Here is a 25,833-nt window from a genome sequence, read left to right as displayed (position 1 = left end):
CTATATTTTGTAAATCTACACTAGGACTAATCTGTTATTTTTAGGAATAGAATTAAAAACTTTATTTGGAATGCTGATTATGTACCTTTTAATACTCCAAATTTCATCTGCTTTTTTTGGGAATGGTTTTTAAAAAATACATTCTAAGCATTTTAGGAATCTGCTTTTGTAGTAATGTTATGTAATATTCAGAGTAATGTTATGAACTGCTTGCTTATGTGTGTAAAGACAGGAGAATATTTGTAACTACACTTTATTTTTCCTAGAAAGTGAAATGGAAGATTCTTTAGCTACCTCTTTGTCATCGTCAGCTTCCAGTAGTTCTGAGGAAAGCAAAGAGAGTTCCAGAGCTCGTGAATCCTCCTCACGCAGTGGGCTGTCCAGAAGCAGCAATCTCAGGGTAACCAGAACTAGAGCTGCTCAAAGAAAAACTGGTAAGATACTCAGTAGTACTTTTATGGAATGTATATCAAAAGAATCCAAAAGTTATAAATTGAATAGATTCTTGATGTAATGCATCTACATAAGATTAAGTTAATGTCCTTTAGGTTCCTTAGATTTAGGAAGGAAATGAATTTTGGCATTAAGAAGTGAAGAAAAGGCTGGGTGTGGTGGCTCACGCCTGTAATCCCAGCACTTTGGGAGGCTGAGGTGGGCGGATCACCTGAGGTCAGGAGTTCGAGACCAGCCTGGCCACCATGGCGAAGCGTTGTCTCTACTAAAAATACAAAAACTTAGCCAGGCATGGTGACTGGTGCTTGTAATCCCAGCTACTCGGGAGGCTGAGGCAGGAGAATCGCTTGCACCCAGGAGGCAGAGGTTGCAGTGAGCCAAAATCGCACCATTGCACTCCAGCCTGGGCAACAAGAGCGAAACTCCGTCTCCTCCCCACCCCCCAAAAAAGTGAAGAAATCATTAAAATAATAGTCATTTGAAAATGCTGAAATAAGGAAAATCTTTTTAATCTTACTGTTAACCTTATTTCTAGGTCCTGTTTCATTAGAAAATGGATGTGGCAGAAAAGCCACTCGAAAGAGAGTCTATTTAAGTGATTCTGATAACAATTCATTGGAGACTGGTGAAATTCTAAAAGCCAGAGCTGGAAATAACCGAAAAGTCTTACGGAAGTGTGCTGCTGTGGCCGCCAATAAAATAAAGCTAATGAGTGATGTAGAAGAGAATTCTAGCTCTGAAAGTGCCTGTTCTGGTCGGAAGCTGCCTCACCGCAATGCTTCTGCTGTAGCTAGAAAAAAGTTATTACATAATTCTGAAGATGAACAGAGCTTAAAGTCAGAAATTGAAGAAGAGGAGCTAAAAGATGAAAATCAACCATTACCAGTGTCCAGTTCTCACGCTGCCCAGAGTAATGTTGATGAATCTGAAAACAGAGATTCGGAGTCAGAAAGTGATTTGCGGGTAGCCCGGAAAAATTGGCATGCTAATGGTTACAAGTCCCATACTCCAGCACCTTCAAAAACAAAATTTCTTAAAATAGAATCTTCTGAGGAAGACTCTAAAAGTCATGATTCAGATCATGCATGTAGCAGAACTGCTGGCCCATCAATGTCTGTGCAGAAACTTAAGGCAGAGAGCATCTCAGAGGAAGCAGATTCTGAACCAGGAAGATCTGGTGGTAGGAAATACAATACATTTCACAAGAATGTGAGTTTCTTTAAAAAAGCAAAGATTTTGAGTGACTCAGAAGACTCTGAATCTGAAGAGCAAGACAGAGAAGATGGGAAATGTCATAAAATGGAAATGAACCCAATTTCAGGAAATCTGAACTGTGACCCTATTGCTGTGTCCCAGTGTTCCTCAGGTCATGGATGTGAAACTGATTTAGATTCAGATGATGACAAAAAAGAAAAACCAAACAATTTTATGAAAGGTAATTCAAAACATTTATCTTTGTTCACTGATTTACTCTCACCATCCTTTTACTTCTCTTACACACATTGATTTCCCCCCCCCGAAAAAGTTTCCCTTGAAACTTTTTTCTCTTTGCTGTTTCTCTCCCTCCCATGCATTGTATTAGCCTTTTCTGTTCATCCTTTATATTTTTATGTGCATGCATAACTTTTTATTGAGTATAGTTTTATTCACCTAACAGGCAATCTTGGCCTTAAGAACTATGTCTATTGAAGATTGCACTTCTTGTATCGATGATGGGGACATATTATATTAGAGATGGGCTTGAATAAAGCAGAGAGGGGCACATTTATAAGCTGTGGTGTTGATAGCTTAAGTAGTAGACAAAAAGGGTAGGACTATTTAAAAGAGATGTTAGTAATAGCAAATAAAACGGTTACTGAGCTGTTTCTATTAGGAAGTTTTTCTAAACGCTTTCCATTAATAAGCAGTTTAGTCTTTTATGAAGTAGGTACTAGCATTATTGTTCATTTTACAGGTAATAACTGGAGCACAAAGTGGTGAAATAACTTGTTGAATTAAGATTGTACTCCTGGTACACGGGATTGATAAAAAAATACTGTAGGGCAGAAGACAGCTAAAACTAAGATGAAAAGTAATTGTGTGATTGGAGCTTGGGGAGTTACGGGGAGTTTCAGAGAGGCTGAGTGTTAAGTGATTACTTTGCATATGCTAGTGCTATGGTAAACAGAGTTTAGTTGTATTCTTGTTAATATTATAGTGTCAAGATCATGGGATGTTATTGATGAGAATGTGTTGAATTTGTGAATGGTGCTGAGGATGAAAAAGTTACTCTTTAAAGTACAGTCATGTGCTGCATAACAGTGGTGGTCTGATAAGATTATAATGAAGGTTAAAAATTTCTATTGCTTAGTGAAGTCATCATAGCTGTCCTCAAGTCCTAGTGCAGTGCATTACCTTTTTTATTTGGATACACAGACACATACTTACCATTGTTTAACAACTGCCTGCAGCATTCAGAACAGTAGCATGTCATATAGCTTTGTAGCCTAGCAGTAGTAGGCTATACTATATAACCTAGGTGTGTAGTAGGGTGTACTGTAAGGTTTGTGTAAGCACACTCTGTGATGTTTGCTTAAGACGAAATAGCCTAACGATGCATTTCTCAGAACGTATCCTTGCTGTTGAGCAACATATGACTATACTAAGAGGTGTGTACCATTCCATTCACTGCGATACCCCCTTCAAATTAATACGAATTCTGAACTTGTTTTTAATATTGAACATATAATTCCTTTAGACTTACAAAAGATTAATAGAAATCTGCTCTTTGACTTTTAGATTCTACATCACAAGACAATGGACAAAGCAGAAAAATTTCCAGGAAAAGGGTCTGTTCCAGTGACTCAGACAGTAGTTTACAGGTGGTTAAGAAATCATCAAAAGCCAGAACAGGTCTCTTGAGGATTACTCGAAGATGTGCAGCTACGGCTGCCAGTAAGATCAAGCTCATGAGTGATGTAGAAGATGTCAGTTTAGAAAATGTGCACACTAGAAGCAAAAACGGAAGGAAAAAACCTCTCCATCTTGCTTGTACTACAGCTAAGAAGAAATTGAGTGATTGTGAAGGAAGTGTACATTGTGAAGTACCAAGTGAACAGTATGCCTGTGAAGGCAAGCCACCTGATCCTGACTCCGAAGGTAGTACAAAAGTGCTTAGTCAGGCTCTAAATGGAGACTCAGACTCTGAAGATATGTTGAATTCAGAACACAAGCACACGCATACCAATATTCACAAAATAGATGCACCTTCTAAAAGAAAAAGTTCCTCTGTTACATCTTCAGGAGAAGATTCAAAAAGTCATATTCCAGGGAGTGAGACTGATAGGACATTTTCTTCAGAGTCAACCTTGGCACAAAAAGCTACTGCAGAGAATAATTTTGAAGTGGAACTGAATTATGGGCTGCGCAGGTGGAATGGCAGAAGACTCAGGACCTATGGAAAGGCTCCTTTTAGTAAGACAAAAGTGATTCATGATTCACAGGAAGCAGCAGAGAAGGAAGTAAAAAGGAAGAGATCGCATCCTGAATTGGAAAATGTGAAAATCTCTGAAACAACTGGGAATTCAAAGTTTAGACCTCATACTAGTTCCAAATCATCAGATTTGGGATCTGTAACTGAATCAGATATTGACTGTACTGATAATACAAAAACCAAAAGGAGGAAAACGAAAGGAAAAGCAAAAGTAGTTAGAAAAGGTAAAACTTTTACAGCTAACCTATCTAAAACTGTGAGACGTCAAAGACAAAGCAAACGCCCTAGGTTAAGTGTGGATGATAATGACTGGGAGGATTTGGACTATGCAAAATCTAAAAGAGTTCTTCGACGTTCAAAAATAAAAACGAGAAATCAGGGTAGAAGGACTGTGAGATACCATGATGGGGATGATGACAGAAGTTTAGAAAATGTGTTAGATTTCAATGGTTGCACCTTATGACCTTGAGGGAAAGCCAGTTCATTTAAGAGGAAATGGACTGGAATTTATGGTGAAAGCTGGCTGTTAAAATTATTTCTTTGTCTTACAATTCAGGGAATATATTTATATTTTTCTATGAAAAGTTATGAATGTGACTAAACCATGACTGTTATTTTTATTTGCACTTGCTGGTCTTTGTAGCAGCATTCAGCACAGGTGCCAAAATATGCTTCATTTTGGGGGCAGATCTATTTTGACAGTATTTGACTACATATAGCAAGAGTTTGAAATATGTTAAACACTAGACATCCTGGTTATCAAAACCAATGAGCATTACTTTCATGGCAGCAAGTGTCATGCAGTTATTTTCTGAATTTGTCAAAGAGACAGTAGTTTCTAACCCCTGTTCTATAGTAGTTACAACAATTTCACAATCTATGTTTACAGATTCTTCATAAATACATGCATACTGACACTATAATCATGGGAGGTGTAACCATGATTAGTAGGCGAGGTACCTACCACTTTTTTTTTTTTTTCTTTCCCTGGCTACTTGAGTAGAATGCATTATACCAGATCTGGTCATTTTCATTGAAATGGTTTCTAATTTTCTTCCCAAGTGCTGTTGGGTTTTTTCTTTTTAAGGAAAACGTTGTCACTTTTATGTTATAAACTTGAATTTATAAAGTGCTGGTAAATTATTTTTAATGATTTGAGTGCATGTTTTAAACCTTTAGGACCAGAGCATAGTCATAGCATTTTCTTTTAAATTGTGCACTAACACAATGCTATATAATCTGTCTTCTGTCCAAGATCTCCTGGTTTCCATTGTAAGGGATTTAACCAAAATCTTGCTCTTCCATAATCTTACTCTGTGAAATAGAGGAATTCGTGTGCCTTAGATTTAGAAGTGTGTTCTTTAATAGAGTGTACAGGGCTAAAAGAGTGTTTAAGTTAATATGTAGGTTTCCCCCATCTGTATTCCAATTGTAGAGGTGAGTTTTGTTAAGAGTACAATTGCAAATCTTATCTATATAGGAAAATAGCTAAATGTCATTCTCCATCTCTTTGTTTTAGTTTACTGCTTCCATGTGCAATCCTAAGCATTCTTTGCTGGGGCAACTAAATGTATCTTTATTAGTGACTTCTAGTCCAAATATAAGAAACTGTCATGTTTTGTGGGAAAATAATTTTATAATCCATTTAAAGTGAAACTTTATCACACAAATAGTACTTATTTTCTAACCAAATACTTGATAGGTTATGCTACTCCAGTGTAGATGGCCATTCCTAACTTGTTTGTGCCTGAAGATGGACTTGATTCAAATGGTTTACATATTTAGTGGGTAAGGGATATGTTACAGTACCCCACCTGTAAGTTATTTATTAGCCCTAATTGTGTTTGATTTCAGACAAAATTAACCCTTTTCTCCTGTGTATCTTCGAAGTGGCAGATAAGGTGAAGCATCAGACTGGTATCAATATTAGACAATGTTATTTATTAGCCCTAATTGTGTTTGGTTTCAGACAAAACCTTTCCTCCTGTGTATCTTTGAAGTGGCAGACAAGGCGAAGCATCAGACTGGTATCAATGTTAGAGAATGTTCTGAAGTGTTCCTATTTTGTAGTTACCTATTCCATTTGACATAGTAGAAGATACATTTTCTTTCTACTCTGATGCGTGGGGAAGGATGTTTTTGGACATTATCAACTGAGATAGGTGGGAAACCTCCTCTCATTTGTGGCTTAGAGAGCTATCACCATTTCAGAACTATGATGCTTTTCTTCTCAGAGCTTGTGTTAAGTATATAGTAAACAGATTGATTCATGATAATTGTCCTTGACTAAGACTGAAAAGACTAATGGGATGCCTTTTACTTCGCTAATTTTAAAAACTGGCGATAGATGTCTAATCCATTAATTTATTTAAACTCTTCTTAACCTTCTCTTTTATAATCGGTTCTCAGGTTTTAACTCCATGTTTACCATCATTTGCAAAAAGGTACCAAAAAAATCCATAAATAAATATGGAATACCTTCACAAGTACATACATTCTTTTGGTAAAACGATATTTTGACAGGCTTCATTAATAGGACTATTCTCATTATTTGGACTGCATTAATTGGTCGTTGACTGGCCATCCAATTACTATTTTTTCTTTCAGTCCAAAATAGTTAAACCCTTGCATACAGAAGTGGTATTTCGGTTTTTAATCAGATTTGGTTTCATCAGAAGAAGCAAGAATGGACCTGATGTCTTTAAAAGCATAGCCGACAATGGTAGCTTCTCAAGTTATGAAATAAAACAGAGATAATGGAGAAAATAATTTTTATGGGTTTTTTTGGTTATGGTGCTATTCCTAAGGTTAACTTTGAATATGTGACACACACACTCCTAAGTACCTTTAAGGAAAATTAATAAATCATTAATAGTTAAAAATGTTTACATTGAGCACTAGAACATGTTTGGCTTTTTTTTTCTACGTTATGCAAAATGCCCAGGGATTTAATGCACAGGTGTACTTTAATGTTTAGGGTCAGTTTGTAGTATTCTTGAGAAAAAGATAAAGGGTTATAATTTGAATGTGAACTGATCCAGAAATAAGTGCTGTACCTTTCCACTGCACTTGAAGTTCAACTTAATGGTGTATGTGAAAAACAAAAACTACTTTGTGTATGTCCAAAGTCCTATGGTTTTATTCATTTATGGTTTTAAAGGCTTTGAAGTACTCAGATTTGATTTTTGCTTTCTTGGAAAGACTCACTTTACCAAGCACATAAAGGAAAAATGATTTCAAACATTCACAAGATAGATGAGTGTTAACAAAGCTTTCTTTTTTCGTGTCCTCCTTATTTAGAAAGGTATACTTACAATGTGAAGTAACTTATGAATAAAACGAAAAGTTTATCCCATATTCAAATAATTCCTAAGGTCAGCCTCCCTTTTTTTAAGTGGCAAATATCTGATTAAATCATTTCTCAGTTTATTAATCCTTGGAAACAATGATACAGCAGTTACTCACAGCTTGTAAATTACAACAGAAAGGTTCCTTTCAAATAGTAGAGTTGCACCTAAAGAGGAAATTGGGTTTATAAGAAAATGGAGGCAAAGAACTTAAGTTTTAAGAAAAAGCACTTCAAAACAGAAGGGCAAATGGAAAAGGGGGATATAAAACCAATAAAAATACCATCTGAGGGTGTTACTGACCAAAAGTAAAGAATAAAATGCATCATTAAGCCCTTTGCACTCGTTATGACCTCGTAAGTAAAAATTATCACTTAGAATAATAAGGGGTGCACACTATATTCCCTCTGTCTTCTAGAATTTGTAGAAGAATCAGAAAACAATTTACTAACCTCCCCGTTTGATATTAAAAACTAAATAGGAAGAATTTTAATATTTTCTGTTAGTACAAGTTGAACTTGATTGTGCCAACTGAAACCGCAGAGGTTTGTATATCAGTAGAATGCAAGAACATTGTTGAAGGTGCCTACCATCTTTTTTGTTTTCCTTTCCACTCCATTGTATCAATTTTTTGAGTAACTTTTAAATGGCTAGAAAATGGTCTTTTTGCTTTGCCCTTTTATAGCTGAAATAACCAGCTCCATTCTTTTCATGAATAGTAAGTTGATATATTTATTTATCAGGTATCTTGCAGTTGTCACCAAATACTGTAGTTTTCTTATGTTGTATGGAAATCATAGTTCAATTATTTTAATGTGATGGAGTGCAACAAGTCATTGTAGAACTTTTCACCTGTTAATGTTGAAGTTATACCTCTGAATTTCTGCTGTGGATTATCAAGGAAATAATAAAGCAGAAACCCTAAGAAATTTGCAACTTAACAGTTTGAGACTGTCTATTATCCTAGTATTTGGGAAGCGAAGGAATAAATTTGTCAAAACTAGGTGAGAAAATAGAGCGTTGTGGGAAAAATTGAGTCCAACTAGATTAGCAAATGTTAATCCCTAGCTCAAACTGTGAATAGTAAGGATTGAAAAGTAAAGTATGTAATGCTAAGGGCTGTGTTGTCTTTTCTTATGATTTTAAGTTTTAAAGGCTTTTAAATTAACAGCGATGTTGCCTAAGGATACATGGGGATTCTCAAAAGTAAGAGATCTTTACCTTTTTCATAATCTGCCAAGCTGGTTCCTAATGTATTGTTAAATTGGTAGAAAAATACCTTTAAATTGGTGTCTGCTCAAGAATTGCTTTCTAGATTTGATGGGGGAGGGGTGAGAGTCACATCATTTGGATTCTACCAATCTGCAGGCTCTATCTTTGGCAACATGTAAATAACTAGACTATACCTCTGTTTCTCAAGTATGGCAAGACCAATAGTTTGAATTTAATTATCAATGCCATGGTATACTTTCTGGTCATATTTTAGTTATGTCAGTTTTAAGGTAAGATTTTTCATTTATTAAAGCCCTTAAATGAGATTTTAGACTGCCAAAGAGAAGAGGCAGTCCAATTGACCTAACTGAAATGAGATGACCAGTATATAGAGCCTAGATGGACTGTAGCAGCTCTACTCCTTTGTTTTACAAGGTAAATCATTTAAAAAATTACCTTTTTTGATCAGTGGGTAAAAGTTAAACGGATCTTTAATTTTTAATATATTCAAGTTAATTTTCTAAGTGTGAATCAGTCCTTGGACTGCAACTATACATTCACCTACAAAATCCCAATCAAAAAATTACAGGAGCCTGTCAAGCAGATCTTTAGTTTTCCACTTCACATAAGATCGTTAATGTTTTAAATTAATCTATTCATTTAGATGATTTTTTTTGTCAGTTCTTAAATGGGGTATAGTAAATTTAGCATTTTCATCTTAACAAGCAAAAGGGTTAAAAAACAAAACAAAACACTACTCCAAGCCAAATACATTCTAGCTGGTTAATTCCAGACTTGTCCCAAGTGGTTCCCCAACCTCTTTTCCACTGGTAATTTCTTTTCATGCAGGCAGAATATAGGGGTGCGAGGGCTGTTTTACATATGAGCTTGGATAGGGGAACTGAAGCGAGTCAGGAGCCCTGCTGGAAAAGGGGTTTGCCACTGGATTGTCTGTGGCCTGGTTTCTTTCCAGTAGTACAGTAATAGGGTAGATTGAAAACAAGTATTTACTTCTGATTCTGCCTACATTTAGTGTGAAATGCTCTTACGGTATCGCTTCTGAAAAGCAAATTAAGCAGTTAAGTATAAGGTCCCTGAATTCATATTTCAAAATAAGGTTTTTATGAGATTTTTATTAAAAATTGCAATAGCCATCGTAAATCTGAGTTTTTCTAGGGGTGAGAGAAAACTGTATTGTGATGAGCTAGATTAGTTGTAGTTCCAGAATAAAAACAAAAATTCAGAGTTGTGTGGTGCCCATCATTGAGTAAACTGAACCCTAAAAATGAATAAGCTAGTGAACTAGTTCATGGAATTATTTCTGACGGTCTCTTGACCTGATGCTGTCGTACTGCAGTGTTACCAGCTCCCCCTAGAAAATGGAACTGTTTAAAAACACAGCAAGTTACAGAAACCATTTTATTCTATAGCCATTGGGGTACTTCAGTTTATGGGATGTTTTTGGAAACTTCTGCTTTGGGAGGGATGAAGATCACTGGTAAATGTTATTTGCTTTCTGAGTTTGGGGGTCATTTCATTGCTTATCAATGAAGTGCAGACAGGAGAGAATATCTCAAGTCTTTTCTGATAAAAGGCTTGCTTGAGGGAGCTTATAACTTGCACCTAGAGGGTTTACCCACTTTGTGGATTTGATTTATCCACCAACCACAGCAACCAATAATGTCAAGATTCTAGGAGTTTAGGAAAGAGGCTAGTATGTTTTCATTTTGAGTCAGACATTCTTTTCTCATTCTCAAATCTATTTTAAATGTTCCAATTTAAAAAATGCCGATGAAAATTTTGTAATGCTTCTGTAATAATTGTGCAGTTTACTTTGAATTTAGGAAAACAGTTTTGTATGATGAAATATTGTGCAGAATCTGTAAATAAGGTAGCTTAAAAATTAAAAAAGTCTAATTAGAATATGATTAATCCTTAAAATGTAGAAACTAGAGATTGTGTTGAGTCAGAACTGTTATGTTGGTATGCAGGTTTCTATTCACCACATACACCATCTTAGAATACACACATATCTGTGAGTTATAATTTAAAGTGGTCATCCAGGTAAATGATCATGGAGTGCTACTACAGATGTACAGTTTTACACTACTGATGTGTTCTTGCCATACCCAAATAGGGACTCACTTCCAGGAAAACAACAGCCCTCAAGCACTCAATGACTTTGTGAACACGTGACTGAAACAAGAATCATCTGAGACAGTAGGACTGGTGGGATTCTACTGACTTCTTAGTATTACATGGCATCATCACAAATGTACTGTTAGAGCAGCAACATCCAGAGTTCTTAAGCTTGTACCGTAACACACAAATTTGACTTCTTACCCTGAAATATCCTATATATATTTCTAAACTCTTTGTAGTTTTCTTGAGAATAAAGCACTTTATAATTTACTCAGTTTTCAGTAATAAACACTGACTTAAAAGTATGTATTTAAAAAAATTCTCCACACTTTTCTGTCTTCCTCAGAATGTTTTTATCCTTATTCTATGAAATTCCTGTTTTATTGTCTAAGACTTAAGAGATTCAGCTTTATCAAGTTAGAGTTGCTGTGTACAATGTAATTCACAAATTCTCCCTCCTTTGGGCATAGTTATTGAAGTTCAAATTTCCTTAAAAAGTATTTTTAAAAAACCTGATTTTAGTTTTTTTCTTCTGCAGAATCTTAACTTTTCCATTATTCCGGATGACAAATAAACATTTATTAAAATGTGTTAGAATTAGTATTTACTAGGTTCCTAAATTGTCAGTATAGGTACTTTGATCACACATCAAAATGGAATTTCTGCAACTTAAAGCATTTTGTCACAAATTGTAGTTGAAATAGAATTTTATCTACTATTCGACTGGATGAGTAGGTTGTTGGGAATGAACCAGTTATCTATTCTTTTCTTCCAAATGCAAATGGTACAGCTAGTTGATAATAGTATATTCTCATCCTACTATAAAGTGCAAATTTCACCTTAATTTTGCATATTTTAAAATTTTTGTTTACCCTTTGTAGCATATTTATATTTTAGCATTTGCTAACATTGATTTAATGTGTTAAAGATTCATTTTGGATATAGGGTTGACTTCTTGGAGATACTAGTTCATAATTTTAAAATTCCCAAGAAAAGTGTCTTTGAAGTGGTAAACACACTGCACTTTAAGCCACTTCTCTTCCCACAGAGCCCAGCTGAAGGAGGTAAGGGCATGCTGCATGAGAGTAATGCCGTGATGAGCGTCTTACTCTGGTGAAATGCCATTTACAATGCCTGGAGACTGAAGACTGAACAAAACATAGTGCCCTTAGAAATAGAATTTCACTGGAAAAGCACGTGAATCACATAAGTTAATTGGCAAAAGGAACTGATGTGTATGTGGTGGGGTTGCTTTGAATAAAGTATTTCCTAACCTGTTCTGGGGAGAACTTAACTGATCTTAGAGAAGTGTGAAATCAGTTTCATAGACTTACGGAAAAATCTGAAGTGCTTGCCCTGTGAGGGCAGAGGCCTGCCTCATTAATCTAGCTGTATGAACATGTCAGTCCACAGAAGCAGTTTTTACCTGTACTCATCTGCCCTTCAGTCAGCTTAGTGACAGAAGGGCAAACATCTTCACAGAAGAAAAAGTTCAGAAGGTTGGCATTGGTAGTTTCATTGCTACAGAGTAATAGTGTTATTTGATAGTATCTGACTAAAAGAGCTCTCATTTTCTAGTACTTAGTAGTAAGAATGTGGTGGAGTCCTCCAGAAGTCTAGTGTGGGTGGAGGATATCAACTGGTTATTTCAGTGATCCACAGCCTGACCTTTTGAATGCTAAGTGTCTGGAAACTTCAGGCAGGGTCCTACAAAACAAACTGCCATCAAGACTGGTGTGTACCATGATGGCAGTTTTAGATAGTTTGACTGTTCATGGCTGCAAGAAAGACCTAAAATTCAAGGGCCAGTGAACTTCAGATACGTAAAAGGAATATCACTTCTGTTCTAGAAGAGTACTAATTAGACTTGTTTGTGAAATTTGAAAATTTGGCTTTGAGACACTGGTAACAATAAACATATCTGAGCCCTCCTAAGTTTGGTCAGCACGGAGTAGTAGGTCTGGCATCATGTGGCTGTGCACAGCTCGTGTGATTTCAAGCCGCCTCTGAAAACTTTATTAGTCTGCATGAAGGACTTAACTCTCCAAAGTGCTTTTTGTCTGGCAAATCCCTTCACAATTTTCACCTCTCGTCTAAAAGCTTCCTTAAAGGAAGCCTTCCGTGATCCCTTAGGCTAGGTTAGGTTTTCAGTCTGTGTTCTCATAGCACTCTGCACTTTTTGGTTCCTTAAAGCAACTCTTATGTGTTATTTTTTAGAATTTTAATCTGAATCTCATGTGTGTCACATACCTAGGTCAGAAAATACTGGGACAATGAAATTAAGATTTAGTAATTCAAATTATGTAAAATGCTCATATATATGTTTTTAGATTAGCAGCTTTATGATGCCGATGCTGAAGGAACTTTTCACCCCATTCTTACAAGTCTGCTACTGTTTTAAGTGACATCCTTACAGTTGTAGATAAGCAAATGTAAGGTTATATCAATGTCAAGCCCTTAGTATCACATTTTAAAATTTATCATTTAGCAATATAACTTTTAAATTTATTGTTTCCGAATGAGTGTTGTTGAGGAATGTTAGCAGTAGTAAAATCTTGTGTTACAAGATTTTTGCATTTACATGAACTTTCACTCATTTTTCAGAATTTGTTCCTAGAGACAGAGAACCCAATACAAAAATGAGAACATGTATGCATAATCAGAAGGATGCAGTGCAGATGCCTAGTGAAACTCTGAAAGCAAAAATGGTACCTGAGAAAGTTCCCCGCAGATGTGCTACTGTTGCTGCAAATAAAATAAAGATAATGAGTAATCTAAAAGAAACGATCTCAGGACCAGAAAATGTCTGGATTAGGAAGAGTAGCAGAAAACTGCCCCATCGAAATGCTTCTGCTGCGGCTAAGAAAAAATTACTGAATGTTTATAAAGAGGATGATACAACCATAAATTCTGAAAGTGAAAAAGAGCTAGAAGATATTAATAGAAAAATGCTTTTTTTAAGGGGGTTCAGATCCTGGAAAGAAAATGCACAATAGTGACTATGAGAATGTAGAAGTGGTATCTGAAAACAATTGGTACACAAGTAAACTGGCAGTTACATTCTGCTCCCAGCTCTAAAATTACTCCCTTATTGACATCTTTGGAGGAATTTTCTAAAAGCCATAATCCAGTGGGTTCCTCCCAGTCAGCTCTTGTACAGACACGTGCTCTAGGGAATTCTGAGGAGGAAATAGATTGCAGAGTCTGTAGGTGGAGAGGTGGAAAGAAAAGACAAATGGCCTGCTATAAGACTACTATTCCTTTCCAGAATGCAAGGCCTTGAAGTCATGATTCCTTAGAGGAAGAATATAATGGGAAGTGTACAGGCTAGGAAGAACTTGGAGTGAACAAATTTCAAAATCTTAACCTGATCTTAATTTTAAGGGTTCTACATTACAGTGTAAAAATTCAGACCACGACAACTGTGGTGTCATGAGGAAAAAAAACCAGGCACTTTTCCAAAGGAAGTGCTAATGGGCCTATTTGACTTCTGAGTGAAGTAACAACTCTACCCAGATCCAGTCCCTACAATTCACATCCCCAAAGGTCAAAAACAAACTAGGAGGACCTGGGAATTTCAGCTGGAGGTATTGATTATTGAGTTCTGAAGTAGAGTGTTGGAAATAGGCAATTAGAGTCCATTGATGTAATTTTGTTTATAATATTGCAGTTCATACTGAATGACCACTTGATACGACTAATTCAGGGTATATATATTTTTCTATGAAAGCTATGAATGTTACTATCACGGCTTTTTCTTATTTTTACTGTTATGTAGCAGCATTTACAGAAATGCCAAAAATGTGCCTCATTAAGAGGCAGGTCTTAATCAGTTAGATAAAAATAAAATGTATAGCTTAAGATCAAAACAGTCATATTTTTAGATACAGTCAAATCTTTTGTTTCTCTACAGCACCTTAAAAATTAGAACTTGAATACTTTGAGTAAACTTATTACAATCTCATCCCAACAAACTTTAATGGTAGCATGTTTGGCCTATTTCATTGTGGCCTCCACTAGGATTAGAAAATTTGGTCGTGGTATAACAAAGAAGTGTATTTACAATAGGATTTAATTTGTTGTTAATATGTATTTGTTGAAATTAAAATTGCCAGATTAAATGAATGTACTGTCACATCTTTTTAACGTAGTAACGTGTTATTGGAAAAATTAAGTTGTTGAAAGTAAGTTGTTTTCCCATTTAAAAATATCTGAATATATGATTTGCATGTGTAAATCTGAAAAACTAAACTACAGAAAACTAGGGTTTTCTATTTCTAAGTCAAATGCATTTTTTTTTTTGTTATACAGATGAACCAAGTGTCTGAAATACTTGAGAAATTTGTGGTTGCATGTCTGTTTTAAAAAAAGGCTTTTTGTTTTTTAGCATAAGCCAGAATATTCTAACCTGCTAAGTCTGTGTCCTTTGCTCCTTTTGTAGTATACTTTCATCCAAACTACTGATCCCCAGTATGTTGATACACAGGTGAGAAAGGGAAGAATTCCTAATAAACTGCTATTACTTTTAGGTGCATGGGGTTTGATTTTTGAGCTCGAATGAAATGCTTAAACTTCTTTCCAGTTCAAATTTTACACTTAATTTATAATATTTATTGAGTATATTATGTCCTCAACAAGTAACTATAAAATGAAATACTTAACTCTCGGTGAAGACTATTTTATGCAAAGTTTTTTTTTTTTTTTAAGCAATTTCAGTGTAATGAAAGAATTTAAGCTTTGAATTTAAAATTTGCTGTGGTGGGGTTAATTTCTGTCAGTATTTGAGATTGTATTATCAGTCTTGCATAATGGAATCCTTTTTTTGGCTAAGTATTTAATTCGAACATATTTGCCTTTTTAAAAAGTGCTTGGCCTAAACTTGTAACTGCATGAAATAAGCATTTGCTTAAAACTTAACATTGTAAAATTGTTCTCTCTGAAATGTGTGCAGAATTTAAATCATGGCCAAATGTATTACTATTATCCTATTTATAGTAATTTGCTTTGCAGAAAATATTTCTTCATCATGGAACTGTGAAATCAAATTGAAGACCTTACTGGTAAAAATGACAAATTAACAAAAGGACTAAGACAAGTGGTGCCCAAACAACCTTTTTATTCTGCAGTTCCATCATTATAATAGACCAGTTAACCCAGGAGTCCTAATGTTTTAAAACATTGTGGTAATCTTGCTGATTCTATCTAAGGATATCCAAAGTTTCCTAAGCTCCTACTGGCTAGCAGTTTAGTCTTAATTTTATTGCTAAATGTTCAAATTTTGCTTCCAAACTCACTTTTTTTTTTGCAGATGTGTACATCTGCTAAATACTAATTTTATGTAAATGATGTTGATTATTTTTCCACATCTTAAAATGTTTCTAACAGCTTTGAGATTTTATCTCAACAGGCTCTCTCTGACCCCAAAGTAGTACTTAACCTTCGTGACTACTGACAAAGTCACAAAATGCAGGCGATGTCATGTATTTCGGTACAACTAAGTCTAGGAAACGGTTTTTATTTTTCATTGCATTACTGCATATTTTCATTTTCATTTAAATTATGTCCCCTTTTTCTCTTGCTTGAAACAGTGCTCCTCGAACTTTGTCTTCCAGCACATTTTAAAGAGAACCAATTAAAGAACAATCACACATTTTGCTTATTAATTAAAGGCTATTTAAAAAGAAACATTTTGTATTAGAAAATGGCCAAGTTTAAAACACTATTTTTTACATTCTCATAAAAATGTTTTTTAAATCGCCTTGACAATCATCAGCTTTTGAAATGTGAATTCCTATTGCCAGAGTAAAGGTCTCGTTTTTATACCACCACGAAGCGCTGTATTTCTTGCTGCCCTTGCGTCTGCCCGTGCCCGCTGTCTGAGGGCGCGCCTGGTTATGGGGGCCCTCAGTAACACTGCGCCGCCACCTACCTGGGCAGTCGAAATTTGGAGCGGGTGCTCAGTACACTAAGGCTCCCCCAGTCTCTCCTAACGCAGAAGGAAAATGGAAACGGACGAGGAGGTAAGGGCCTCACAGCTCCCGGACGCCACGGCCAGCGGTGCTGGCCCCGCCCCTGCACCCCTGGTTCCGCTACCGCCGCGACCGGAGGCCCCGCCCTCCTCTCGCCCCCCTGCCCCTCTAACCCGCAGTCCTCCCACCTCTTGGCGCCCGCAGGGCTCAAGCTGCGAATGAAAGCCTTTGGGGGCCGGACGCGGTGGCTCAGGCGTGTAATCCAAGCACTTTGGGAGGTCTAAAGAGGAGGATCGCTTGAGCCCTGGAGTTCGAGACCAGTCTGGGCAACATAGTGAGACGACACCCCCCCGCCCCAAACAAGAAAGCTGCGGGGACTCCTGGCCCAGGGCGTGACAGCGCGGGCGGGCGGTGTAGAGGGCGTGGCCGCGAGCTCAGGGTGTGCCTGGGGGCGGGCCCTGCGCGGGGCGGGACGTGGCGCCCGCGCGGTGGCGGTGTGGCCGCGAGCTCAGGCTGTGCGCGGAGGGCGTGGCCTGTGCGGGGGCGGGGCTTATTGCCCGCGCGGTGAGGGAACGTGGTCTCGCGCAAGCTGGCGTGCGCCCTGCCGCAGCGCTGCAGTTGTGTCCAGCCGGTCCCGGGGCGGCCATGGCGGCCACGTTCTTCGGAGAGGTGGTGAAGGCGCCGTGCCGAGCTGGGACGGAGGACGAGGAGGAGGAGGAGGAGGAAGAGGAGGAGGGGCGGAAGGAGACGCCCGAGGACAGGGAGGTGCGTCAGCAGCTGGCGCGGAAGAGGTGAGGCACCCGGATAAGGGCAGCGCGCTCACCGCAGCTGGAAGGTGCGCGGGCCTCGCAACCGCGACGGCGCCTAAGGCCGGGGCTCCGCGGTCTTCCGAGTGGCCCCAGCGGTTGCCGCCGCTCCGTGGCTCTGCTTGGGCCCTGGGTCTCCGTGAAGCCGCGGCGTCCGGCGGCGCCAGCCCCAGGTGTGTGCGGTTCTCGCGTGCATCCGCTGGCGTTTCGTGGATTCCAGGGTGAAGCCGCTGTGGGAGGGCTGGGTTCAAATCCGTTCTTTAAAGGCTTCCTGGAGGGTTTCTGGAGCATTTCTGGAGGCTTGGTGTCTTGCGGACTCGTGATCTTCCCGCTTGTCACATTGTCTTGGGCCGCAGCGCTCCTGCGGGCCCCACCACGTTTGTCGCGGATTGTTCACGGACACACCAATTCCCTCGAAACTTTTTAAACCTCCACCCCACACTTCAGTTAGCATAATGTGTCAGTAGCCGATGAACACTCTTTAAAATTAAAAAGTTGTTTCCAAACACACAAAAAAGTGGGAGAAAATAGTCAAGTGAGCCCTGACCCCTACACAACCAGGTAAATTCAACAGGAAGATTTTGCCACGTTTATCTTCTCTCCTGCCACTACTAAGCGAGTTCCAATCATCATGGCCTTTTACCTTTACATTTTTCAGAATACATGTCAAACGTTTTAGGGATTTTCTTACATTTGCTATTATCACCCCTAACAACACTAATACTTAACATGACATTTTACAGTGGTCTGTGTGAATGAGAATCCTAACAAGGTCCACAGGTTACATTTAGACGTGTCACTTCATTTAGAGCAACCTCCTCTTACCCCTCCTAACAGACAGGACTGGTTGTCCTGTTCAGTGCCCCACACTCTGAATTTGTCTGATAGCTTCCTTGTGGTGTCACTTAACGTCTGTATCACCTGCATGTCCTGTAAATGAATGTTCATTTGGAGGCTTGGTCAGATTCGCATTCAAAGTTTTGTCGGCAAGAATGCTTCTACTAAGTGGTGCTTTCTGTTTCTTGTTGCAGGCTATCCCCACCTGTCTCACTTTTAGGGATGCTAAGATTGGTCCTTGGGTCAGGTGGACAGCCTGATCGCTATTTTAGGGTTCTCCATAAACACGTATGCAATAGTTTTATCTGTTGGTTATCATTGTCCGAGTCCATCGTTTTCTGAGGATATGAGTTATATTCTTTATAAAACTAACGTGCATTTTATTTATTGTAAATCATACATATAGTGCCCTTTTGCCATGATACTGTTTGTATTGAAGTTGCTTTAGTTTCATCTTGTTTCTTGTGTTAGGGAGGTGCGGCTCCTTCGAAGACAAACAAAAACATCTTTGGAAGTTTCTTTGCTAGAAAAATATCCGTGCTCCAAGTTTATAATCGCTATAGGAAGTAATGCAGTAGGTAAGTGAAAATGCAGAAGACAGTCATTTTGTTGAAAGAATGAAATATAAAGTTACTTGTTTTCTTCTATCATAAAAGATTTAAAATGTTTAGTACTTTAAAAAAAGCCACAGTAGAGTGATTGTATTTCTGAATAAAATCTCTCTCCTGTTCCTGTTGCATCATTTTTTTTTTGTTTTGTTTTTGATAGAGATAGTTTCTTGCTGTGTTGCCCAGGCTGGTCTTGCACTCCTGTCCTCAAGTGATCCTCCTGCCTCAGCTTCCCGAAGAGCTGGGATTACAGGTGTGAGCCACAGCACCTGGCCTGCACTATCTTTTTAATAAACTGAAAAAATCAGATTTAGGCTGGGTGCAGTGGCTCACATCTGTAACCCCAGCTCTTTGGGAGGCCGGGGTGGGAGGATCACTTGAGGCCAGCATTTGAGACCATCCTGGGCAACATAGCGAGACCGTGTCTCTACAAAAAATAAAAAAATGAAGCCAGGCATGGTGGTGCTTGCCTGTAGTCCTGGCTACTCAGGAGCCTGAGATGGGAGGATTGCTTGAGCCCAGGATTTCGAGGCTGCAGTGAGCCATGATCCTCCCACTGATCGTGCTCCAGCTTGGGTAACAAAGCAAGACCCCAACTCAGAAAAAAGCTTTAAAGAAAATGTTTTTAGCTTCAGGAACTTAAAACTCAAGGAGCTGTTTCTAGTGTGTTGAGGTATCCGGGTTTATGTTAATGTTTTTGAGTTAATAGACTCCTTTGAGAACACAAAACTCTAAAGACAGTAATAATTATCAACATGTTTAAGTACTTAAGTTCTAAGGTCCTTGCACGTATTAATTCTCTTGGTGGATTAAAGTAAAAACAGTGTAGAGTGCCGCTAGGACAATGTACATGTACAAATACACACATAGACCTTTATATTTTTAGGGTGTTCACAGGCTGTGATGAGAACATTCAGGAAACCCAGTTAAGATCCCTTCCTCTGTAAGGTACCCCTAGTGCTTGTAGAACATAGTAAGTACATGATGGCAAGTAACTATGGACTCATTTATATAAAGTTCTGCTGGCCTAAAGTTTTTCAGAAGAGTATTACCCCGTGAGCATGTGGTAGAAAGTCGGTCAACAAACCTGCCTTCTTGATCCCTAGCTCTAGGATTGTCTTACTCAAGGTGTGTGGCCTTTTACTTCTTGGGGGCCTCAGTTTGTTTTTCTGTATAATGGTGGTATTAGGTAGATGGTCTTGTGGCTCTTTCAGCTCTCAAATTCTGCAGTAACTTGAGCTTACTTTTTATTGAATAGAAAATATAGCTTGCAGAGCCAAATACTAACTTATGTGAATTGTTTTTTACAGCGTTTCTGTCATCATTTGTTATGAATTCAGGAGTCTGGGAGGAAGTTGGTTGTGCTAAACTCTGGAATGAATGGTGTAGAACAACAGACGCTACACATCTGTCCTCTACAGAGGCTTTTTGTGTGTTTTACCATCTAAAATCCAATCCCTCGGTAGGTGGGACTTGTATGTTTGAAAAGTAGTTATTTAAGTATCACTTATATGGTATTTACTGGTAGTATACTTTAGTATGGCAAGTCTTTCAGTTGCTCTGTCAGTGTGCACTTCTTCTGATACTAATCACCAGTAGTGGTTTGACTGTTAAATTTTAAAGAGAAATAAGTAGGTCAATAGTGGAGCCAGGAAAATAGGTATTACCTAAGTGCTGTCATTCACATGTTACATATATGGTGGTAGTTTGGGGTGTGTATAAAACTTACTTGACAAAAAGCGTGGAACTTGACTTTTCAGGTTTTCCTCTGTCAGTGCAGTTGCTATGTTGCAGAAGATCAACAGTATCAGTGGCTGGAAAAGGTAAGAGAGAAATGAAAACCTGTGAATGGTTAGTCTACAGGAGTTTTCATTTTTTAATGATTCAGTGTCTTTTAACTTAAACTTATGCAGTCAGATATTTATTTCTTTAAAATATTGTGGGAATTTCTTTTGGAATATAAAGAATAAAAGAACTTGCTTATTTAACGTGACCAACCAGTTGTGTTTTGTACTTCTGTGTCCTCCCGTCCTCAATGCTGAGGTACAGAAGTATAAAACACAGTTGGTTCTCGGCATTGAGGACGGTAGGTCACAGAAGTATAAAACACAATTGGATTCCTCCCGCCCATCTTTCTTTGTTTACATCACTTTAGATCTTATTAAAAGGTAAAAGGGTTCTTAGAAATCTATCAAATCCAGACTCTTCTAGTTATAGAAGAGGACATTTAGAACCACAGTGATTGAAACTTACCTATAAGTGTAGTAATTCCAAAATGAATTTCATAAGAGTTATTTTTCAGGTGTCAGTGGTAGGTGGGAGAGGGAATGAATGTCAGGTGTGTACTTGTGACTTTTTTCCTCTGGACAGCAGGCCTGTAGTCACTATTCTGGCACTCTGACTTCATTTATTCCACTTCGCAGGCCCGTTAAGTAGGTAGTGCTGGCATTATGTGTTCATCTGTTCTTGTGTTGCTATAAAAAATACCTGAGGCTGGGTAATTAATAAAGAACAGAGGTTTAACTGGTTCACAGGCTGTATAGGAAGCATGGTGCTGGCATCTGCTTGGCTTCTGCTGAGGCCTCAGGAGCCTCCAATCATGGTGGAAGGTGAAGGGGGAAGCAGGCAGATCACATGGTGAGAGCATGAGAGAGAGGAGGAGCCAGCCTCTTTTGAACTACCAGCTCTAGCATGAACTGAGCGAGAAGTGAGAAGTCATGTATCACCAACAGGATGGTGCCAGGCCATTCGTGAGGGATCTACCCCCATATCCAGTCACCTCCCACCAGGCCCTGCCTCCAACATTGGGAATCACATTTTAACATGAGATTTGGAGGTGACAGACATCTAAACTATATCACCTTAGTTCACTAATGAGGAAAGTGACTTGGAAAAATTGCCCACCTAGAAAGCAGAACCAAGATCAAACCCAGATTGAGACAGCAGGTGTGTTCTGTTTCTCCAAGGCACACTCCCACCCCTGCTAGGCATGCTATTATTGTTTGTGGTGTTAGGTGAGTACCTAGAGGAATGTTTCCGTTCTGTAACAAAATTAAATGTTTTTTTAATTTGAAATCATGTTAGGTTTTTGGCTCTTGTCCAAGGAAGAACATGCAGATAACTATTCTCACATGTCGACATGTTACCGATTATAAAACCTCAGAATCCACTGGCAGCCTTCCTTCTCCTTTCCTGAAAGCCCTAAAAACACAGAATTTCAAAGACTCGGCGTGTTGTCCATTGCTAGAACAACCGAATATAGTACACGACCTTCCTGCAGCAGGTGGTATTAAAATTTGTAACATTTACGTTATATCTTATTGCTTTATTGGTATTTACTACTTTCACCATTAGAGGTCTTTTTGAGGTAGTTTATTAATAATGATTGATACCAATATATTGCTGTTAGTCCTCAATGTCTGTAGTTACAAGTGCAGTATATTTAGTATGAGTTTTCAGATTTTCCAGACACAGTTATTTCAGGAGCTCATGTTTCTTAGCTGTTAGGCTTCAGACATGCTGTGTTTCTTTTTGGTCTTTGATTATTCAGAATGCAAGCCAGTGTTAAATATAAATTATTGGTGCATGAAAAGTTGATAAAGTACATTTTAATTATCAAAACAAGTTTTGAATATTGAATCTTGATAGTTGCTTTAATTTTTTTTATTACTGTCACTCACATCTGCCATATGACAAAGAGACTACCATTTACTTTTCAGTGGGTAATATATTACATAATTGTTATTTATTATATGAACTGTATTAAAATAGGGTTTGGTTGGGGTTTTTTTTTTTGCTTTCAATGTTTACTAGAATGAGAAGTGGCTAAATATTTCACTTTATGCATTTTGTATTTATTTGTTATTTATATATACTTTCAGCTACTTAAATCATCTCAGCTGTATTTTCAGGAAATGTAAAATTAATATTTCAAAATAAGAGATTATTAGGAAAATAAATTGACTTTGAAAGAAAATCTACATTATAATTGGTTCAAGATTACACTAAATACCTTGATTGAAAGAGGCAGCTAACTACTTTTAACAACAGCCTTTATTATTTAAAGATGTTTAATTTAAAGGTAACATAATAGAAAACTTACATGGTTTTTTTCTTGTATATTCATAGTTCTGAGTTACTGTCAAGTATGGAAAATCCCAGCAATTCTGTACTTGTGTTATACTGATGTGATGAAATTAGACCTAATTACAGTGGAAGCTTTTAAGCCTATACTTTCTACCAGAAGCTTGAAGGGTTTGGTTAAGGTAAGGTTTTAACTCATTTAAATTAATAGCTGCATTGTTATAATCAGCTTAGTAATAAACATAAATGTATAGTGTCATTTTAAACCCTAAGCAATGCTTGGAGATCCATTCTTCTCAAAGTGAAGCTTTCTAGTCTGGCAGTTTGAATTTGATTGTCATCGTCTGTTCTGTGTACGTCTGTAACTTGACAAATGCTTTGTTCTTGTATGATAGATTAATGCAATGCAATTAAATCCCAAATGTCTATGTGGACAGATGGTTTTACTGTTCAGTAAGTGTCTTTTTTTTTTGTTCAATAAGTTTCTATAACTACTTCGGAAGGTTTTTTTAAAAATTTTTATTTAATTTAGTTTTTGAGGTTATTTTTGAGTATAGTATGGATCAAATTATTACAATATTTATTTACCCAATTTTACGGAGAACTGTATATGTGAAGAGAGGATTACATAATGAACCTCTTCCTTACCCTTGGTTTATACATTTGGGCTCATTTTCTAAAAAAATTGGAACATGTACATAAAAATGTTTGCCTGTAATCTCAGGTAGTTTAGGGATTCCATTGTTTTCTCTTGAGAGACTTTTTGGAAGTCCACAGCCTCTGGTTTAAGCATGGTTTCTTTAAAGGAAAGAGGTTGTAACAACATTGTCCCTCAGCCCAGTTTTATTCTGGAACGGCCATTAGTTTTAAGACTTTTGTGGTAAGTTGTTGGAAGTAGCTCATTTCCCAGGTCTCATAAATTAGTTTGTTACTAGATTGTCAGCTCCTTGTTGTAATGGACCACGATTTTTAATTTTGGTATCCCAAGTTTACCCCATACCTGGCATGTTGAATAAAGCCGTCAATAACCAGCTATAAAACTCTAATTTAGTATACTGCAAGCTTATCTTTCAAATTAGCTAGAATCTGGGGTAATCTTTCTGACACATGGAGTTAATTTATTTTTAGCATCTCTTTCAAAGTATATGCTGATTGTCTTGTTTGTTTAAATAGCCGATTGCCTCATCCCACTTAACTCAGAGATGAGTTCCCATGGGCAGGGGCTGGGCTGTTTTGTTTACTGCCGTAGGACTGTGTGTAGCACACAGGTGTGTCATAAACATTTGGACTTGTTCTGAGACTTGGAAATCATCCGTCATATGGGGCTTAAGGAAATTCAGCTTTTATGAATATACTTTCAAGGGGAAATTTAACTCAGCATTTTCATTTTTGCTTTGGAGATGATGATTAGCGGGAGGGTAAGATAGTGGTTCTGCAGGGGGCTGTTTTCTTAATGACCAAATACATCAGCCTGAGTCAGTTCATTGTTTCTGACCATTTAAAAGTGGTATTTTCAATAAGGTGGAATTATTTTGAGTCCTTCCTATGTGGCAGTTTAGTTGGATTTGAAAGACGGATGAATCTTAGGGGGTAGAAGTGTGCAGAGGGAAGCAGTGTGAGCAGAGTGGGGAAGTGTGAGGAGAGCCGTGAGGAGTGTGGTGTTGGTGGAGAGGGGAGGAACACATCTTGCGGGGAAGGTTGGGCGGGTTAGAGCATAGACTTCCTCTGGAGGCCAGGAGACCATCGGAGGCCAGGAGACCATCGGCGAGTGTGGCAGGGAAAGGGCCTGCTGAACTGACTTTCCCACTTGCCTTTTTGTTGAGAAGGGGAGAGTAAAGTCTACGCCTGTCCCATGGCTGTTGTCTTAAGTCTCGAGTGGAGATTGTTGGCGGGGGGGTGGGTGTTGCCTCTGCCTGCGTCCCTGGGGTCTCACTGTATTCACTTTTTTCTCTCCTTTCAGAATATTCCCCAAAGCACTGAGATACTAAAGAAATTGATGACAACAAATGAGATTCAGAGTAACATTTATACATGATCTTAAACATTGTTTTGTAGTATATTACTTGTCCATTCCTTTAAGGGGAGCAGCCTGCACTCTTTCACAGATTACTTTTGGAGGATATATTTTGAGAATGATGAAACGGAATAAAATTGTAAAAAATTAATTGTAGTTTTAATTCCTTATTTATGGTGGTATTATTCATAACCGAAATAAGCCAGGCATTTTCCTTTTATCCACTAGGTGGGAGTATTGTTGTATTTGAATATTTTAAGGTACTATAGGTAAATTTTTATCTTGTTTATTTATTTATTTTTTGAGGCTGGGTCTTGCTCTGTTGCCCAGGCTGAAGTGCAGTGTGCTACCATGGTTCACTGCATCCTCAACCTCCGGGGCTCAAGCATTTCCCCTGCCTCGGCCTCCCAAAGTGCTGGGATTACAAGTGTGAGCCACTGTGCCCAACTTTAGTTAAATTTTTCAAAGCTACAGATATCAGCAGATTGTATGCATGTGGCAAAGTGTAGTTAATTAGGTGTAACTGTTCATTGACCTGTTGGTGATTCTTAATATGTGGAAAGTTTCTGGATATTTTAGGAGTCCTGCAGTTTTTTTATCTTGTGGGTAAAAATTGATGACAAGGTAACAAAATTATGTATTTACTAAAAATGAAACAGAAATGTGTATGTCCTCACTTTTTAGTAATATCTGACAGATAACCTTTTCACCCAGACTTTCCCAGGGCTCTCTTTTAAGGCTGGCTCTGCGCGTATCAGCAGTTCTCTTACAGTCATGTGTTATCATTAGGAGTGTGAATGGAATCATGAACCCGGAGTAGCCACACGACTTCACAGGACCACAAACTGAACTGCATTCATGAAAATAAATTTTAAAATGGTGGAGTTAAA

The 25,833-nt window shown here is 38.0% G+C and overlaps 2 protein-coding genes across 5 annotated transcripts in view; both read left to right on the top strand.

Moving 5' to 3' along the window:
* BRWD1 (bromodomain and WD repeat domain containing 1) overlaps positions 1–16,454 on the top strand; it is a 129,550-nt gene extending 113,096 nt beyond the window's left edge. For 2 of the 3 annotated variants that reach the window (XM_030806374.1, XM_030806375.1), the window contains 4 exons: positions 267–434; positions 989–1,888; positions 3,232–4,149; positions 13,231–16,454. In XM_030806374.1, coding sequence (XP_030662234.1) covers positions 267–434; positions 989–1,888; positions 3,232–4,149; positions 13,231–13,622 — 2,378 coding nt within the window. In that variant the 3' untranslated portion in view covers positions 13,623–16,454. The remainder of the gene's footprint in view (positions 1–266; positions 435–988; positions 1,889–3,231; positions 4,150–13,230) is intronic. The other variant, XM_030806377.1, reaches the window with a different exon arrangement.
* On the top strand, positions 4,386–25,833 carry PSMG1 (proteasome assembly chaperone 1). Of its 2 annotated transcripts, none has more exons than XM_030806378.1 (7): positions 4,386–17,386; positions 18,710–18,816; positions 20,157–20,308; positions 20,607–20,669; positions 21,931–22,129; positions 22,975–23,111; positions 24,890–25,094. In XM_030806378.1, the coding sequence occupies exons 1-7, from the start codon at positions 17,241–17,243 to the stop codon at positions 24,962–24,964; spliced, it is 879 nt and encodes a 292-aa protein (XP_030662238.1). In that variant the 5' UTR covers positions 4,386–17,240; the 3' UTR covers positions 24,965–25,094. The 2 variants fall into 2 exon arrangements, with proteins under 2 accessions (XP_030662238.1, XP_030662239.1); XM_030806379.1 differs by lacking the exon at positions 4,386–17,386 and adding an exon at positions 19,733–19,819 and having other exon boundaries at positions 18,736–18,816; positions 24,890–25,833.

This window comes from Nomascus leucogenys, chromosome 25, assembly GCF_006542625.1.
Source record: "Nomascus leucogenys isolate Asia chromosome 25, Asia_NLE_v1, whole genome shotgun sequence".
NCBI classification, from domain to species: Eukaryota; Metazoa; Chordata; class Mammalia; order Primates; family Hylobatidae; genus Nomascus; species Nomascus leucogenys.
Note: the sequence above shows the minus strand (reverse complement) of the source record. Positions and strands in the feature narration are given on the sequence as shown.